General features: G+C 42.7%; 1 protein-coding gene across 3 annotated transcripts in view; it reads right to left on the bottom strand.

Moving 5' to 3' along the window:
• The window catches only part of Slain1 (SLAIN motif family, member 1), a 59,662-nt gene that overhangs the window by 3,018 nt on the left and 36,748 nt on the right, over positions 1-19,896 (bottom strand). For 2 of the 3 annotated variants that reach the window (NM_001393855.1, NM_001014139.2), the window contains 3 exon segments: positions 7,264-7,419; positions 14,690-15,031; positions 16,699-16,848. In NM_001393855.1, the coding sequence (NP_001380784.1) occupies positions 7,264-7,419; positions 14,690-15,031; positions 16,699-16,848 (648 nt within the window). 3 annotated transcript variants of the gene reach the window in all.

The following is a 19,896-nucleotide window of genomic DNA, read 5'->3' as shown; positions in this document are numbered from 1 at the left end:
AGATCATATCTGTGTTGCTCAAAGGCCACTGAATATTCAGAAGACGACTCTAAAATTTAAGAATCTCTGAATTGTTCTGAGGCAAATTATGTCCAAGACAAATTTGTTTTACCTTAAAAGATATTAGAATTTCTTTTAAGATCTATTTTCATTTACTTATTTTACTTACATATGTGTACATGTGTATGTGCATGCAGTGTGTGTGTGTATGTGTGTGTGTGTGTGTGTGTGTGTGTGTGTGTGTGTGTGTGTGTGCATCAGATGGTTGCAAGCCACCTGATGTGGATGCTGGGAACTCAACTGGAGTCCTCTACCAGAGCAGCAAGTACTCTCAAATACTGAGTCATCTCTCCAGCCCCCACGGAATCTCTTGATGGTTTTTCTAACAATGGCCTAATGAAAACAAACCATGGGGATGATCTGACGGTTATAATTACAGACAGGAAGTCAGGAACAGTCTCTGTAGGCACAAACATATTCCTTAGGTAGCATGCACTGTGATATTGTCTCGGGGTTTATTTGAGAAGCTAATTAATCTACTTAAAGCCTTAGCGCTTAAACCGTCAGCAACCACTCAATTAAAAAGCACCACTCTGACCCTTGTAACAGCGACAAAATCTATAAAACGAAGGGAGCGATCTGAGTAAGAATCCTTAAAATTTTACCAATGCTGAACATTATTTTGTAGTCTGCAGTAGTAAACAGGCAGGAGCGTTTAGTTGGTACCCCTTTCCCTGAAGACAAAAACACTAACTTAACAGCAACTATGGCATGCTTTTGCCTTGGTGCCAAAGTTTTTTAGCTCACTGTTTTTAAATTAAAAGAAATCTGTTAATTAAAAGACAGTGCAGTCTGTGAATCTGGCTTAGCTTCTGGTTTAACTGGTGACTTTCTTTAGTGAACACGTCTGTGTATTCCCCATCTCAAGACCACCATGCTCCACCCACCAGGGAGAACATCTCCCAAGAGAACAAGTTTCCTCTCTGTCACCACACACTGGCCATCCCTACACTGGAATCACAAGCCATGTCCTTTTTTTATGTGGAGCTTCATTTTGCCCAATATTTTGTGTATGAGAGCCCTCCGTGCTGTGGTGTAACTGCAGTATTCCAGCATGAATGTCATAACTGATCTGTGACAATGGAAGACTGCACTGTTTCAGTTGCAATTTTAGGAACACTCTTTGACATGCTTTGTTGAGAATGTGAGCCTACTAGGTTGGGTACATAAAGAACCCCCTCAACTGTTAGGATAAGTGGATTCAGCAAAACCCCGTCATAGCAAATGAAAACACAAAGAACAAGTATATTCTAACAAGCACCTGTAACTATTACTCTTCACTGTCACATTTGACCAGACTAGAATCACCAGAGAAACACAGGTCCTGGTCAAGGAAGGTTTTCCAGGAGAAGTTTAGTTGAGGAGGAAAGACCTATCCTGCATGTGGGTAGCACCGTGCTGTGGGCTGGGCTCTAGACTGCATAGAAAGAGAAGAGTCCACTGAGCCCCTATGCAGATGTAACGTGACCAGCCACCTGCTCTAAGCCTTCCTGGCATGACAGACTGCAGTGAAGGATTGCAGTCTCAGGTCCTGAGCCTTCCTCAATGGCTTTTGTTGGCTGTTTTATTATAGAAAGAAGAAAATTAATATATCATAAAACTAGCAGAAGCTAAATTTGAAAAAAAAAACACTATAAAAATACTTTGAAATAAGCTTAATTCTAGAGATATAAAACCTCTCAACAAGAGACTATAAAACACTGCTGAGACACATTAACTAAGACTCAAATCAACAACAACCTACCACATACAGTATAGGACAGTAAGACCTGCTGCTGATCCACCCAAAAGCGACCTGCAGACTCGATGCAAACCCAATTAATTTGAAATACAATGGTGAAGTTTCCGGGAAGAGACCAACTGATGAACCAATATATGTAAGGGACACACATTAGTAAGAAATCATTAGCAGGAGAAACTAGCAAAAACAGACATCATTTGAGTTTTATAAGTAAGAAGTTAAAATAAAAATCAGAATGACTATAATGCCTGAATTACATGACTAAAATCCCAAGGTCCAGTCTGACGACACAGTCCTTGGTCAATGCAGTTTTCTCCCTGGTCTCTGCAGAATCCTAAGCCCTAAACTGGATTTATGACCATCTGAGTCACTGTTCGAATGCTATGAGGAGACACCACGGTCAGAGCACTGTTATAAGAAAAAGCATTTAACTGCTGGCTTGCTTAGTTTCAGAGGCTTAGTCTATTATCATCATGACAGAAGCATGATGACATACAGGCAGGCGCTGGAGCTAAGAACCGCATTCATAAGCTCAGAGAGAGTGGAAGAGATGTGTCTGGCGTGGGCTTTTGAAACCTCAAGGCCCACCCACGGAGATGCACTTTCTCTAATAAGGCCCACCCTCCAGTGACGCACTTCCCCTAAGAAGCCCCCTCAGTGACGCACTTCCCCTAAGAAGGCCCACCCCCAGTGATGCACTTCTTCTAAGAAGGCCCACCCCCAGTGACGCACTTCCCCTAACAAGGCCCAACCCCAGTGATGTACTTCCTCTAACAAGGCCATACCTTCTACTCCTTCTAATCCTATTGAACAGTCCTGCTCCCCGGTGACCAAGCATCCAAATGATTGAGCTGACAGGGGCCATTCTCATCCAAACCACCAGAGTGACTGACCTAATGCGCAGTCACACCTCTTGTTTGTTGCTCTGCTCTTTCCTGTGAGTGACTTTCTTACTTTCTTCAATTCTTTACATATACTAAACAGAATCCCACTATAGAGAATCCACCCCATCACTTCTCAGCCTTTAGGCTAAGATCAAGTGTGAATAATCTACCCATCCATCCCTTGTGTTTTGCTTGGTTAAACATGAACCCAGAGATATTTATACAGCACTATCAATTATAATCTATTATTATTATTATTATTATTATTATTATTATTATTATTATTATTATATTTACTCTGTGGTTCGAATGGTCTGAGCTCTGGCCACAGGCCATTTCCTATTTCCTTCCAACATGTCCACATCAGTGTTTTAGTATTTCAAAGCTAGAAATTCTAAATCATCCTGTTTTGTGTTGTATTAATCTTTATGGCACTTGAAAATGCTGTTGTCTACACTGAGTTCCAACCAACAAATTCCTAATGGGTCCCACATTGGCTAAAGTCAAAACATTTTTTCTATCACTCCACATTTACACTGCTGACCTTCATTAACTCAGACCTAGAATTTATATTTTTCCTCAGCTAAATGTCTTCATGATATAATTAGCCTGCTGTCTAAGAATAAATGACACCAGGAAACTATCTAACAGGCACGTATTCATTCATTATTTCATCCTTATTTTGCTCACCCATTCACAATGCGTTCATTGCGCTCAAGCAACATGTCAGGTACCGGGAACAGAAAAGCGAATGAATGAAGGTTCAGGTCCAGAAGAGCTCCTAACCCGGTAAAACACATTAACAGTGAACCGTGACACAGGGTGAGCACTCTGTACCCAAAATGCTGGGAAACAAACGGGTCTTGGATTAAGATCCGGGATGTCTTCAAACTTGAGAAATTATCAACCTACTTATCATCTATCATCTAGCTAGCTAGCTATCTTCTATCTACCCATCTATATCTTAGTATCTATCTACCTATATTTATCTTGTCCTATCTATATTTACCTTTTACTGTCTACCTTCTATCATCTATCTACCTACCTATCTATATCTTGTATATATTTATCTCGTTCTATCTATCTTGTACTATATTTATCTTGTACTGTCTATCTACCTACTATCATCTATCTACCTATCTATCTACCCATCTATATCTTGTGTATATTTATCTTGTTCTATTTATCTATCTATCTATCTATCTATAACTATATTTACCTTGTACTGTCTACCTACCTACTATCATCTATCTATCTACCTATCTATATCTTGTATATATTTATCTCGTTCTATCTATCTATCTTGTACTATATTTATCTTGTACTGTCTATCTACCTACTATCATCTATCTATCTACCTATCTATCTACCCATCTATATCTTGTATATATTTATCTTGTTCTATCTATCTATCTATCTATCTATCTATCTTGTACTGTCTATCTACCTACCTGCCTGCCTACCTTATCAATCACGTGCGTGTTTTGACTGAATGTATGTCTATGTATACCTAGTGTCTTGAGTCCAAAGAGGGGATCACATCCTCTAGAACTACAGCTGCAGAGGGTTGTGACTTACAGTGTGGCTGCTAGGAATCAAACCGGGGTCCTCTGAAAGAACAGCCAGTTAATCGCTTAGCCATCTCTTGGGCACCTCATGTTCAAGAACATTTACACACACATAGACATATCTCCTGTGTTAGTGGTTTGACCATAAAATGTCACCTACGGGCAGGCTCCTGTATTAAAGCCTTAGCTCCTGGCTGGTGGCCTTTTTCTGAGAGGTACTGGAAACAGTGGAAGATGGGGCCCATCTGGATGAAGCAGGTCATTGGTCATATCCCAGAAAGACATACCTTGTCCCTAAGCCCTTCCTGTTTCCATTTGGGCCACCAGGCAGTCAATACCCCCCTCCTCTACCTGTTCCCACATGATGATATTTGCTGTGCCTCAGACCCAGGACAATCCAGTCAGTCATGGCCTGACACATCCATCACTGAACCAAAATGAACTTTATTTCCCTTCAGATGGCTTCTCTTCATTATGTGTCACAGTGATCGAACACCTAACAAAATACTGAAAGCTGGATGGCTGCTCTGACCCTATGACATTGTGTTTCCCAAGCCTCTGCTATTGGTTTGCAAGGAGGAATTCGTGAATTTGGAAGGTGTTTAGAGAAGGGCAAACAAAACAAAACAACAACAAAAACTTGGCATGTAATGACTCTCACAGTAGCTCAGAAGACCAAAGCTCCAGTTAGACATGACAGCGACAAAGACTGTACTCTTGGTACAGATGGGAACGAGGACTCTTCTGAGACTCAGACCTGTGTAGCCACAGTTCATGAGAACTAAGCTAGAGGACTCTGAAGTCGCTCACATGTTCTGGTTCTGCAGGTATGACAGAGCGACAGGTGCACAGGGCCTCCACCTAAGCACTCCAAGGGCAGTGAAGGAGACAGATTGGCAGCATGGGGAGATCCAGGAGCCTTGCGCTAAGACTTCAGGAATTTCAGATCTGATAAACATGGGGCATTTGCCAAGGAAAAGCTGCAGGGAATGAGAGGGGCTGGCACAGGGAGAGGCCGTATGGTCTGCAGGCGGCAGAACCATAGGTGTAGGGCTAACCAAGAGCCTTTGCACTCGTGCATCACGTGTCAGAATGTGTAACCCCGTGGCCTAACTCTGTCTCTGGAGTTGCTAATTTTGCTGGGATTGGGCTTTGCCTTTCTATCCCCTCTTCTTTCCTCCCTGCTGTGATGGAAATGTTCACTCAGCATCGTTTTACCCTGGAAGCATGTAAGGCTTTCTTGATTTCATAGTTTACTGCCGAGACACAGCTTAGGGCTCAGGGGAACCTTGTGGGTGTTTTGAGCACTTTGGGAAGTATCAAGACCTTGTGAATTCTTGGAGATAGATTAAATATCTTTGGGATCATCAGATGAACAAGAGCTAGGCAGAGGCAAAATGATTTTCATTATGAAAGGTCACCCACAGGTACGGGTATTGAAGCCTTGGTCACTATTCTGAAGGGGGCAGACATTTAAGGACCCAAGGCTGGAGGAGCAGAGCATGTGATCGATCTCTGAAGGAGTTGTCTGATATGCTTTGTCCCTGGCCCCCTCCCTGTTTATCTCCTGTGGCCTTGCCACTGCGTGTCCAGCCTACTCCTCCACACGTTCCAGGAGGTTCCCCTATCTCAGGCCCAAAGCAATAGCACCAGCCTTGGGTCAAAAAGCTCCTCTGAAAATAGGAAGGAGACGCGTCTTTCTGCTTTCTAAGTTCTCCCTTAGGAACAGCAAGAGAGGTTCCCACACACTGTGGTTCAACGAAAGCCCAAATACAAAGTCCACTTACGTGTGCATAACTCAATGGTTAACTCATAGAACACTGTAAATACTTTTAATATGAAAGCAAGTTTCACAGAATAGTGAAACATAAGTGTATTTCCCACTGTAAGTATCACACAGCCTTCGAGTTTCAGATCGGGAAGAGTTTCTTTATTTTTGATTTCTAGGTTGCAGAAGCTCAACCTGTACACTCAGTAGCATGTGCTAGGGTCACCAGGAAAGCAATAAGACTTTCCAAAAGATGAAATATTTAGGTTCGGCTGTGAAGAGAAACAGAAGAAATAAAGAGAAGAGGACGGCAGCCCACGGGAGCACAGGGTTGGAGTCAAGGTAGTTGAAAAGAGAAACTGCAGCAGGAGACAGACCTGGTTTGTCTCTGCACTTGGGACCTGGCCTCCATTGACTAAATTGTTACTTTACCCATTTGAAACTGTTTCTCATCAACAAAATGATAATAGAAACAATGTCACAGAGTTGTTGGTGGACCGCATAAGACAATGCCCACAAACCAGCTAGAACAGCTCCTTATTCAGAATAAATGCAGTCATTTTGTTGTTAGGAACCAGGACATAAAGAAATAAAAGACAACCGCATGTTGGGAAATAAACTGGGATCCAAACCTAGGCTCGAGGAAGGAGAATTTAAAAACTACTAACTAGAGATGCAAGCTCTTAGCCAGCATTCTGCATTTCTGTGGAGCTCTTACGGTATGTGAATATCGGCCTAGGGTCTTTTAAGACTCAACCCCAGCAGACCTCACACGCAGGGATGGGATGAGTAGCCAGAACTACTGTGTCCCTACAGGAGATATGGGTACAAGTGAATGAAGGATAGAAAACTACCTTATACACACTAACATACATCTTCATCTTAAAAATGACCAAACTGGCGTGCCTCTCTTGAATGAAAATGGCAGACTCCCAAAAGGAAAGGAAAGGCTTGGTATGGGAAACGGTATGCATCTGGGCACGCTGATTACTCAGTGTGTGTGTCTGCTATCCTTGAGTTAAAGGCCCCCTATAATTTATAAGTTGTAGCAGTTGGAAACACGGACACTGGAAGAAATACTGCTCGATCATAGTGAAAACTAAGTTACAAGACTACATTACAAGACAGTGAACGTCTCCTCTAGTGTACGGAGGGGAGAAAGAAATGTTGGAAAAATAAGCCCCTTCCCCCTGGGGTTCCGACTAACTAGAATGTCTAGAGCCTTTGCTCTGTCATACTTACTGCAGGACGGTACCCGAGAAACCCCACTTCCAGCTCCGTGCAAGCTTGAGTCAAAACTCTGACTGCTCCTCACTGTCACGGGAGAGCTGAGGTTGCTACTGACTGCAGTGGTGCTTGGCATCCGGGCCAGATTAGGCATACTTCTTCGTAGTTTATCTACAAGGAGAAAGGGTTTCCCTAAATTAAAAACCACAAATAAACTGCATAAAATAAAGAAACATTTACTTTCGAAGTAAATAAACAAAAATGCCATTTTGATCAATGACACAGAAAAAAAACAGCACGTCCATTACAAACAGACTAAGGGAGAACCAATCTCTTAGATGGGCAATGTGCACTCTAGAATATTCTAACTGATGATACATTGTTGAAAAAGACACATATTCTATAAAATAGAAAAAAGCCATCTGGCTTTTTCCTTACTGCTCAGTAAATGAATTAACACTCCCATCAAATACGGTTAGAAAATAACCCTGCAGCTCTTTAGAAATAAAATCACTAAAAAAATAAGAAACTCAAAACCAAAACTTACTTTGGTAACAGGTCAAAATGGAATAAATAAAATTCCAATTCGAACTGTATTAGGATAGCTGCCAGTCACTATCATTAACTTCTTCAAAGCACTAACCCTCCTCATATGCAAGCTTGTTTGCTCATTCAAAAAAGATCAAAAGACCGAATGACCTGATTATTTTTGTTTCTCTCCTGCTAGGTGCTCCTTCTGCCACCAGGAGGCAGCAGAGAGTTACAAACAGCTCAGCTTTGAAAGCAAGGAGAATCAGTTCAAGGTAATTAGTTCTTTCTAGCATGACCCTCTCCTCCTTTATCACACAGGTCATAACACTCAGAAAACAAAGCTTACGTCTGAACTGGAGCAAGCACCAAACTGGACTTCGTTTCTTTTCCCTTTAAGTGTACACCATGTAGGGCCACGCCCTTGCCCAGATTCGCTCCCCACTGCACTCTAGATTCCAAATCTAGTCAGTTCTAATATTCCTTCCAGCATCATAGTTCACAGCTCATTTATGACACCCAGTCCACTAAACCCACTTAGCTGGTTTCCACAAACCCTGCCACACTCTTCAAAAACACAGGGACACATCCGGAAGCCCTAGTTCTGCTCTGTCGGTTCCCAGCCTTCTCACCTCCACCCCAAAGCCCCAACTCTGAACGTGGGTCAGATTAAGCTACAGGCTACAGGCTCAACACACACCACTAGGCGTGTCTCCTGATGCCCCATTCCTGCCATTCACCCGTTCCCAATGACACGGGATACTCCCTTAACTGGATGCAGCAGTTCCCCATTGAACACATCTCTTCATTCCATGGGAGGAATGAACAGAGAAATACCTATGGTGTATATGTTAAAGGCCAAACACTCTATGTTGGGGATGCCCTAGTGTGTGAGACTACCACAGTTTCCAATTCTCTTGAGTTCATATCTTCAGTTCCAACATCCTAGAGGGAAAACTAAGATAAATTCAGTTTCCCCAAAATGAAAAAAATTAAATATTAAATAACATTTTCAAACACAGGGCTGAATTTTTGGGAGATTGCAAACACGGTAATGTCTAAATTTGTTTTTCTTGTTTTTAATGTGTTTTTTTTTTGCTCGAATCTGTTAATAATTATCTTTATTTATACCCCAATACACCAGAGTGTGGATCTGGGCATACAGTCTGACGGTCATAATTTTTTGCAAGCTAAGTCAGAAGCCAGAGATGTATTTGACTCCTCGTGATACAAATCAACCCAGATCCCTCTATCTTCTCTCTTACACACGGCGTCCCCTTCATTGCTCCTGTTCTTGAACTGTACCTCTGTCCAACAGCCTTTTGCTCTCTGGTGTAGTCTAGGGAATACAGAACACCAAACGAGTACAACGGGCATAGTACAGTAAGAAATGTTAGAGCGTGCAATGATGGAAGGCCAGTGTATCTACACCTTGTAGACTCTTGCTGATCCGTTATGAGCATGTACAACTTCTCCTTTAGAGAGGAGCAATTCTATACACGCACTGGCTGCCACTCCCATTTTCCCCGTCAGTGATGCCCCTGCCACAGATTCCTCTATTTCTATTTTCTCCATTACAGTTCTTTCCCCTTGCTCTCAGGGGATTCCTTCCAAAACCTCAAAGGTCTAAAACCATACAGAGTACCAGAACGTACATACGCTGTTTCTCTTGAACATTTAAACCTATGATAAGGGATTAGTAAAAGTTTACAAGCAAGTCAATAATAAAAGCTATTTAAAATCGATTGTTTATATCTTAGGGTTTCTGTTGCTGTGATGAAACGCCATGGCCAAAAGCAAGCTGTGGAGGGAAAGGGTTGATTTTTGGCTCATACTTTCATATCACTATTCATCATGGAAGGAAGCCAGGACAAGAACTCAGACAGAGCAGGAACTTGGAGGCAGGAGCTGATGCAGAAGTCACAGAGGGATGCATGCATCTTACTGGCTTGTTCCCCATGGCTTGCTCAGCCTGCTTTCTTATAGAACCACACAGAACATGCCTAAGGATGGTATGACCCACAATGGGCTGGGCCCTCCCACATCCATCGCCTGCTTGTAGCCCAATCTATCAAGGCTCCCTCTGCACCAGTTACACTACCTTGTATCAAGTTGACACAAAACTAGCAGCATGGTTGATTTCTAATATTTTCCATTTCATATCCTTTGACTTGAGAAAATGGGTAACAAAGCCAGAAAACAGACCATCAGATGAAGGAAAGACTATCTCCTCGAGGCTCCCCTGGACTCCTAATACTGGAGAGTAAGCCCAGCTCCACCAATGATCCAAGCCCTAAGCCAATGTGCTCACTGCATTCCTACCCCCACTTGAGGCTGACTTTCAATAGTACATCTCCCAATACTAAAGTCCACAGCCCCTTACAGCAGGCAATGTAATATACTCCACAGTGTGTGTGCGTGTTTGTGTGTGTGCGCGCGCGCGTGTGTGTGTGTGCGTGCGTGTGTGTGTGTGCGTGTGTGTGTGCCTGTGTGTGCGTGTGCGCGTGGGTGTGTGTGCGTGTGTGTATGCATGCGTGTGTGTGCGTGTGTGTGCGTGTGTGTGTGTGTGTGTGTGTGTGTGTGTGTGTGTGTGTGTGTGTGTCAAGAGAAGGTATAAACTCTCAGAACCCACAGCTAGGTCTCTTGACATCACAAACTTGATGTGGTGACGAAGGACCTGGGTTTATATGACACCGAACCATTCTCACTATTTGTATTTTTAGGTGGCATAGAGACACAGGGAAACAATCACTCTCTGCTAATTAGAAGATTGAGCTTCTACAGTTTGACATTTTAATTCCAGGGGCTGATAGTGTGTGGTTCAATGGTAAAACAGTTTGCCTAACCCAGATTAGTCCCTAGGTAAGTCCCCAGTGCTATAAATTAATTAATTCAAATTCAAAGTAGTTTTTTTTTAAATCTACCATGTTTTTAATGTAGCAAAATTAAAAACCGCCATGAGCCCAGGTGTGTTTTCTTCCTAGAGTGACCCACCGTTTCATCCTGCCAGTTAGCACACAAATGGCTGTGTTAAGATGAACTTCCAACAGTATAACGCCTTCAGATTCTTGATACCTTAACCCCAAATGCGTATGCTCTAAGATGAAGAGACCGGTATAGAATCACAATGCTTTTATCACATCTAAGCACAGTCTCATAGCTCATAAGCAACATTTCCCAAATATCCCAAGAATATCGTTTGTTACAGTTCCCCCCTCAAACCATAATCTAGGTGAACACGTAAATCATGTGTGGTTAATCTCCATTAATCCAGACACACTGGTCTTTAAAAGCAGCCTTAACATGTACTTGGGTACCAAGTCAATTTCCTAACACCATCACCCTGAAATACGCCCTTCCTGATAAGCTGTCCGAGTGTAAATACTCGGACACTTCCAAGTGAGCTGTGGTCTCCGGTTGAATCAGACCATCTGGAAACATGGTTCACTTCCCGGGCAAACCATCTGGAATATATTCATAAGAGCACATACTTTCAGGTCCAAGAACTGAAAAGCTATGTCCTAATTCCATTTTCCTAAGAAATCAGAAATTTCATCTTCAAGGAGCAATATACAACAGAAAGGTGGAAGAAACCGTGAGAAGAGTTGAGATGTTCAGTCAGTGGGGACAGCGAGACTCAGCCTTCTGTGGAACAAAGACAGCTCAGAAACCAAGGTGACACCACAAGGAGGCCCCAGTTTCACCTGCCATCAATACAGCATGAACCCCTGGAAGGGGTCTGTGCATCACACAACCAAACCCTGAGGAATACAGGATGGTAGAAAAGAATGTGCAAAACTTAGTTACTTCTGTTATTCTCTGTCTGACAAATATACTCCCAATTCAAAGATTACCGAAACCTGTCAAGAACTTTCACAGGCAGTCTTCTTTCAAAACTAGACAGTGTAGGAGTCACAAAAAAAAATTAATAAATTAAAAAAATCTATTTCTAGCCTTTTAAGTTGCTGCTGTTTTATTTAGATTGTGGTTTTGGTTGTTTGAGCAGAGTCTCACTATGTAGGCTTGGCTGACCTAGACTCACCATGTAGACCAGGTACATCTCAAACTTAGAGATCCCCGATCCCCCTGCCCCCTGCCCCCTGCCCCCTGCCCCCTGCCCCCTGCCCCCTGCCCCCGCCCCCTGCCCCTGTCTCTGCCTCTCCAGTGCTGGGATTAAAAGTGTGTTCCATATTGCCAGTTTGGTTTATGGTCCCAGCAATTATATAAAATTCAGTATATATTTAAAATAATATTTTATTTATTCTTAAAACGTTTCATACACAAATGCAATGTTTCTTTATCATATCTACTCTTTGCTTCTAGGCCCCGATTTACCCCAGGATTCCTCCAACAACCCCCCTGCAACATTATGTACCGCATTAAATGTCTCATTATCATTTTAAAAAATGATTGAAGAGCTAATAATTAATCTCCTCCCATCTATATTATTTTAGTAGCAGAAAAACGTTGGTTACTCTCAAAGTTACCATTTTCTTCCGTAAGTTGGTTCAAACAACATTGAAAGCTCAGATATCTAAGCCATATGTTCAAAAATGTTCAAAAAGTGTAGGTGGAGTGGGAGAGAAGTTCTATTCAGCACATCTACTCCAGGCACGGCAGTGTTCATTATTTAATTCATTCCTTATAACATATTTAAATTGGGAAAAATACACCAGATGGTTCGATGTAAATCACAGTGATGTTTTCTGAAAGTTAGATGCTATCTTTTCTTCATTTTTACAGTTAAGAAAACCAAAGCTAAAGGACCCCAGGAACTTTCAGCCTGAAAGGGTTGAGTGGGAGGGCGGGACCGGAACTCAGGGCCTGCTGACGTCAGAGCCTGTGCTAACAGCGACGAAGCTGATTACTCAGAGGCACGTCCTGGAAATTACCTGTGTGTTCTATGTCCCTTCATGTCAGGAAAGACTTAGGAAAAATAAAATGGCCGCAGTCAGATCCTGGTCTGCAGTGTGCATCCACTTTCCTATGAGCAGCATCAGAGCGTGAACTTCAGGGAAACCCAGTCCTTTTAAACGGCGTCTCATGAACGCGTTAACACTTTTCCAGGGCAGAAACAGCAGCACAGAGGAGCGCAGTCCACTGACAACGGCAACCAAGATGTAGAGCTTGCAGGACAAACCCCACTGTGGTGCCTGGTGTCATCCTCCAGCTGCCACATGGTGTCACGCCATCCAGTAGCACGGAGAATGCAGCACCATCTGCCTGCAGTGGGAGCTTTAAGGTCTTAGCTGCTGGGACTTTCTTTAGCCAATGCTCTCAAGTTTAAAATCTGAGCGGATTAACAGAAATATTGGACTACAAAGCTTTCAGCACTTCCAAAATGAACTTTTTTAGTTTGCAGTGGTAACTCAAGTACAGAGAAAGGAAAGGAGAAAACTAAGACTGTTTGATCGCTAACCCAATTTGTATTCACCTAATGACACTTGAAAGAGAATTATAACTCACTACACTGACATTACTGGTCAATTTCTCATTAAAACACGGAACGGCTACATCACTCATCCAACTGCTTTATGCCTATTAATTTGAAGTTAGGAATTTGATTCATACTTCCCCAAACCCCCCTAAATCTGAGGGTGCAAGAGCAGCAGGCTCCCAAATCTTCATGGTTGATTCTAGCCCAAATCCACAGTAAATGGCTATTGATACTGTTAATGCAATAGGGGGGCCTTTACCACACAGAGCTCAGCCATGAAGCCTTCAGCCTGCCCAACACTGCACCTCACAGTGGACAGACAGACAGCAACATAAAGATCTCCACTCTCGGGGGCTGGAGAGATGGTTCAGTCAGTACAGTGCATGCAACACCGGCGTGAGGCCTGAGATCAGATGTCCCAGCACCCACATTAAAAAGGAGAAACACCCCTGCAGCTCTGGGAAAGCAGACAGAACAAACCCTGAGGCTTGCTAGCCAGCCCATATAGCCAGATTCCGTGGGAAACGTTTATTCATGGGGAGGGGAGCTGAGAGGGCAGTAGAGACAGAGAAAGGCAGAGAGAAAGAGAGTAGAGAAGTGGAGAAGTAGAGGCCAGCCATGAGCATGTGGGGGGGGGGGTGGAGAGAGATGGGGAGAGAACAAAGAGAGAGAACAGAGCGCAAGAGCAGGAGCAAGAAGGCAAGAGAGCAAGAACAGTGGATATTAAGGCCATTTTGACCTCTAACCTCTGCCTCTGTGTACGTGTGCGTGCGTGCGTGCATGTATACATGTGTGTGAGGTGTGAGTGTGTATGGTGTGAGTGTAATGTTTTTACGTGTGTGCATGTGTGTACATGTGTGTGTGAGGTGAGTCTGTGTGGTATATCTGTGTACACATGTGTGCACACGTGTGGTATGTGTGTGGTATGTATACATGTGTGTACACCTGTGTGGTGTTTGGTGTGTGTACACATGTGTGTGGTGTATGTATATACACGTGTATGTACTGTGTATGTGTGGGGTGTGTGTGTTTGGGGTGTGTGTGTGGTGTATGTGTGTGGTGTGTGTGTGGTACGTATATATGTGTGTGTGTGGTGTGTAAGTGTGTGGTGTGTACATGTGGTTTGTGTGTGGTATGTATGTGTGTGATGTGTGTGGTATGTGTGTGTGGTATATGTGTGTGTACAATGTGTGTGTGTGTGTTTGGTGTGTGTGTGTGGTGTGTATGTGTGTGTGGTGTGTATGTGTGTGTGGTGTGTGAGTGTGTGTGTTTGCGGTACATAAACAAATACACAAAAGATACATGAATATCATTCTGAGACAGGAACATCGTGATGGTTTTCCTGAAGTCAGAAATCTGTGAACTGAGCCATAGCTAGAAGGTAGTCAACTTTAGATGAAGTTGATAAGGTCATGAGCGTAAACTTAGACCTGAGAAGCACCCGCCAAGGATTTACTGGCTGGAGACATAACCTACCTCCATTGGTCCTATTTGGTTGCTGATCTGGAGTTTGGGCTTGAGGTGAATAATACTGTGGCTGCTGGAAATTATTTGAAGGGAAATACTGGGAACTGGGGCTCCTCCTGCAATCCCGAATGCTGGAGAAAGTCTGTGAGTGGGGGATGCCTCTTTGGAAGGGTGAACACCTCGGAAGTCGGGGCTGAGGTGGTGGCAAATGGTCGAATTCTTCCTCGTCCTCCAGGCTATACCGATCGTACTCTTGATCACTGCACGTCCCCTTTTTCCCTGAGCTCAGGGAAATGGTGGAGCTGTTCCTGGACACAGATCCTGAAGTGGAAGCACAGTCTTGCCTGAGGCCTAGGGAGACAGACAGTACTTCATGAGGCAGTTCACAGTGACCAGCATTAAACCGCAATTCCTGTTTTTATTTTAAAATGACAATAAGTTACCCATACAAGGATACATTTTGTTTAAGGTCATTAACGGCCCCCCATACACAAACAAAAATTATTTATCTATCAATCACAAAGCCAATGTTAGGTCAGTCAGTGTTGAAAAAATTATCTCCCCGTGGCTGTGAAGATCAGATCTACCTGCTTCGGCTCCAGAAACCATTACCTGTAAAATCGTCCCAATTATCCCTTTTCAAGTTGGAAGACAGTTAGGAAGGCAGAGTTTAGGATGAAACAATCATCATAACCACAAATTCCTGTGAGCTAGAAGAATTACACCAACCAATTCCCTGACACAGTAAGGTTCCTGCTCCCTCTACCAACGCTCAGGGCTAAGAAGAAAGTTTAAAGCCTGAGGAGCAAATATTTCCTAACAAAGTCATCTCTCACCTTCTTTTATATTACTAGCTATGATTTCTTCAGAGCATGATTGATGTTTCAACACCTCAGTAGTTTTAGGCCATCCTAGAGAGCAACCACCCCAAAGATAGACACGCTGTCTTTGTTTTTCGCTATTATGAGTTATCATAATGCAGCTTTTCATTACTAACATTGCCCGTAGCCAATTTTTAAAGTAGTCTCTTCATGGCTACTTAATGTATAAAAATGACATCAATCTTCCCTCACATTTTAGACTAAGCACTAATCAATTCACCATCAATGATACTAAGTAACCGCCTTACTCTTAGACATGCATCTAATTCTCAGATCTCCTCTAAGTATCACTGAGTGTTTCATAGTACTCTTGACTGATTGTAAAATGAGGAAGCTGGTGTGTTTAACAGTTCCTGCTGTGCTGGTCTGAAAGAGAATCCCCAAACAAGCTGGTTCCTGTTTACTGATGAGTAATGCTTTCTCACGTGACATCACACGCTTCTTTAAGCATTCATTACTGAAGGGCATCTAAACACATTCCAGCTGGAAACTGGTGATCTAAATGAGAACTGCCCTCCTCCAAAGGCTTCCCCATTTGAGCACTTGTTCTCCGGTGGAGAGTGAGCCGTGAGTCCTGCTGAAGAAGTACCACTAGCTACCAGCCTTGAGAGTTCACAGCCTTGCCCTACTTCCAGTTCACTCTCCTGCTTCCAGTTTGCTGTGAAAGGTGTGATCTCTTGGCTTCCTTCTCCTGACACCATGCCCGCTGCTTGCTGCCATACCTGCACCATGCCACGGTGGACTCTCACCCCTCTTTAACCGTAAGGGAAATAAACTCTTTCTTGCTTAAGCAGCCTGTGCTTATGGTGTTTAACCACAACAGCAGAAAAGTAACCGATAGAAGCCATTGCAAATAAAGACGCAGAGAACGTTTGCGTGTTCATTTTTACCTATTGCTATGAGAGGAATGTTCGAGAATGCCTACAGTCTCCACAGATCAATGTGATGCTGAGAGTTCCCCTAACACCTACAACCTTCTTCAGCACTTAAGGAACATTGTAACTCTTCTTCTACAAAGGAAGCTGATACAAAACAAAGAATCCACTTGTCTGCCCACTCCCTGGGAAAAGTGCATGACTCTCCACCACTTTATTGACCATGTGGGGGCCTTGTGTCTCCCAATTAAGAAGAACATACTCTCTTCTTGCAGACGAGCCATGATCTGGACGTCAGTAAGGTCCTGTAACTTGTAGCCCATGGATATAGAATCATCCTCCAACTCTGAGGTACTCAGCTCACTGTCGATAGATGACTGTGGACTAAGTGGGGAGCCCCTGGAGGTATAACCTAAAACATAAAGGGAACATGTTATTGTTTATGGAAATCCTTAAGTGTACGTGTGTTATAACTCATATACAAGTAGCATTTTTCTTGTTCACATGTCACAAGAAGACTGACATATCACCGTTTGACAAGCAAAAAATATATCTTTACATGTTTACAAATTAGAAGCATAAAACTATTTATTTACTTTTTTTAAAATCCAACCTCTAGAATGAAAGCAAAATCATTCTAATATAGTCTACTAGAAAATTAGTGCCATAATCCAAGGGAGTGGTTTTTGAGGATACACACACATATGCTAAGAAAAAAAAGATCATATATAAATATTTATGTATATAAATGCATACATGCATACATAATTAATATGAATATATGTACTTTTAATGAATAATCAGATGACTATCTCTGTCAACAAGTTTAATTTCACAATTAAATCTAACCTACTCCATTTTTAATGGGCAGACACAGTAGTGCCATAAATGGAAAACACCATGCATAAAAGACACTTTGTGCAAAATCATATATACAACTTCATAATTTAGACCAGTGAGCAATCACAGGAGACTTGATACCCAGGGGAAAATAATCAATGAGCTAAAGAAAGGAGCCTGATTAAAGTATTATTGTGATGCGTTCACACCAATGCCGGGATGAAAAAAAGCAATGGTGGGACTCTAATCTGATAAAAATCCAACACCACCATTCCTTCTGCTGAGGCCTGGATTCAAACACCTAACAGAAAACAAACTCTAGAAAATGACATGAAGTCATGCAATCTTGAAATCAGTAAAGAAGTACCTAAACTCATACCGCATCCATGCCAAGCACTTAGAAACGCGAACCTACACGTGTGCTTTCGCTAAAGAGGGCAAGCGATCAACCAAACACGACCTAGCCAAGCGGTAAACAAGCACATGGACGCATGCGCTTTCCGTACTCAGAGGAAGCGTGCGGCATAACCTCCAAGATACTGGGTCACCCTCGGGCTTTCCCGCGGCAGATGGACGCGTGCGTCCTGTTTCACCGCTAAGTAGCAAAGCAAGCAGCTAGTCAGGAACTGAAACATTACCTGTTCTTTCGGGTGTTAGTATTGCTTTGTTGGAGGTTTTAGAGGAGCTGGGAGTACTAATGCCATTGCTATAAGGGCTGAGTCTTGCAACAGGGCTATAAGGGAAAGCCAGGGAGGCAGGTGAAGAGAAGAGACTCCGCCATCGGCTCGCTGTCACGGAAGCAAAAACAGCAGCAGTTAGCACTACACAGACAGACGCTGGTTCATCAGAGGGTAAAAAGGAGGAGAGTTGTTTTGGGGTATTTTTTGTTTTTGTTTTTGTCTTGTTTTCTTTTGTTTTTAAGAAAATTAAACAAAGCAACTTTTCATATGTTAACTGACTTCCATTAAACATGTAAAAACAAGCCATTTATGAGTTAGGCACCATTCATGCAACTACTGAGAAATAGCAAATCTGCCTCGTTCTGATTAAATTCAATATAAAAATGGAAAATTGAAGCTTCTACGTTAGAAGTATTTTCCACTTCTGAATAAAAATGTAGTGTTTTGTGGTCACATAAAACCAACAATATTGAAGGGGATAAAAAAAACTTGACGTTTCTAAAAGTTTGAGGACATGTTCTTATTATTAAACGTCCAGAGCCCTAAAAATTGTTTGGTCTACTTTCAATGCAGTTAATTTCGGAACATACTGATCAAAAACTCTTATACAGATAAATCTAAAGAGACAGAAGCAGTCAGGAGTGCCTGCTGCTCTGGCAGAGGCCCTGTGCTTGCTTCCACATGGTGGCTCACAACCCTTCATAAAGCCGGTTCTTCTGGAAGAGGTTCGGAGCTCCACGAGCATCAGGCATGCGTGTGGAATGCATGCAGACACACAGGGAAAAATATTCACACAAATTAAACAAGTCGGTCCTTAAATTCTGATGTAGAAATTTGGCTTTGGATTGCAAGACAAACTCAGAAGGACTACTGTGTTTCCAGGGGCCCTGGGTCAAAGACAAGCTTTGGGGGAAATGTTTCTGCACCATGGAAAGCTCTCTGCATGAACACGTCAAGACAGCGAATTTAGACCGTATTGGTAGAGACCACTAATGATTGCCTTTCTTTTATAAGAATCTGTAGACTTTCTGCAAAGAACAGATATTGTGCATGTGAGTTTTAAAGGCAGATTATCAGATTAATTTCTTCATAATACTACTTTGATACAGAACTGAAGAGAACACAAAGGAAATGTGCCTACAGTCACCACGTAATCTAATTCTTCAGCTACTGCACATATACTGATCGGCCTACATCCCCCTCCTCCTCCTCCTTGTTAATTTTACATTTTAAATAAAAAAGACGGGGTGAGGATCTTTAGTGGATCACAAACATCATTTCCTCTGTCTTCACAGCAGACAAATCACTTTAGTGGTCAAAGTGTACGTCTGCCAAAGGCAGACCCTAGACAACACCGTAAGCAGAAAGAAGAAAGCAGTTCGTCAGTCAGTTTTAGATTTCGCTTTGAAAAAATAATGTAGTTTACACATTCTAAATGTTCTGATATAACTTAAAGTGAGAAGAAAGAGGAAGAGGAGGAGGAGGAAGAGGAGGAGAGGAGGAGGAGGACAGGAGGAGGAAGAAGAAGAAGAGAAGAAGAAGAAGAAGAAGAAGAAGAAGAAGAAGAAGAAGAAGAAGAAGATGACGACGAAGAGGAAGAGGAAGAGGAAGAGGAAGAAGAAGAGGAAGAGGAAGAAGAAGAAGAAGAAGAAGAAGAAGAAGAAGAAGAAGAAGAAGAAGAAGAAGAAGAAGAAGAAGAAGAAGAAGAAGAAGAAACAGCAGCAGCAGCACCCCTCTCCTAAACCCCAAACTCAAAACAAAAAGACCAACCCTACAAAGCACCCAGGGCCTTTCTTTGGTGCCTGATAAAGAGCATCCACCCAACACTGAGAAGGGCTTGAAGTGGCCCCTGGGATGCCGGGGAGATGGTGGATGGGGACAGTCAAGCAAACAGTAAGCTGGAGGAGTGGGATGCTGCAGCTCCTTGAAAATCCCATTAA

This window comes from Rattus norvegicus, chromosome 15, assembly GCF_021556685.1.
Source record: "Rattus norvegicus strain SHRSP/BbbUtx chromosome 15, alternate assembly SHRSP_T2T, whole genome shotgun sequence".
In the NCBI taxonomy this organism is placed as follows: domain Eukaryota; kingdom Metazoa; phylum Chordata; class Mammalia; order Rodentia; family Muridae; genus Rattus; species Rattus norvegicus.
The sequence above is the reverse complement of the archived record's forward strand: the minus strand, read 5'-3'. Positions and strand labels throughout refer to the sequence as shown.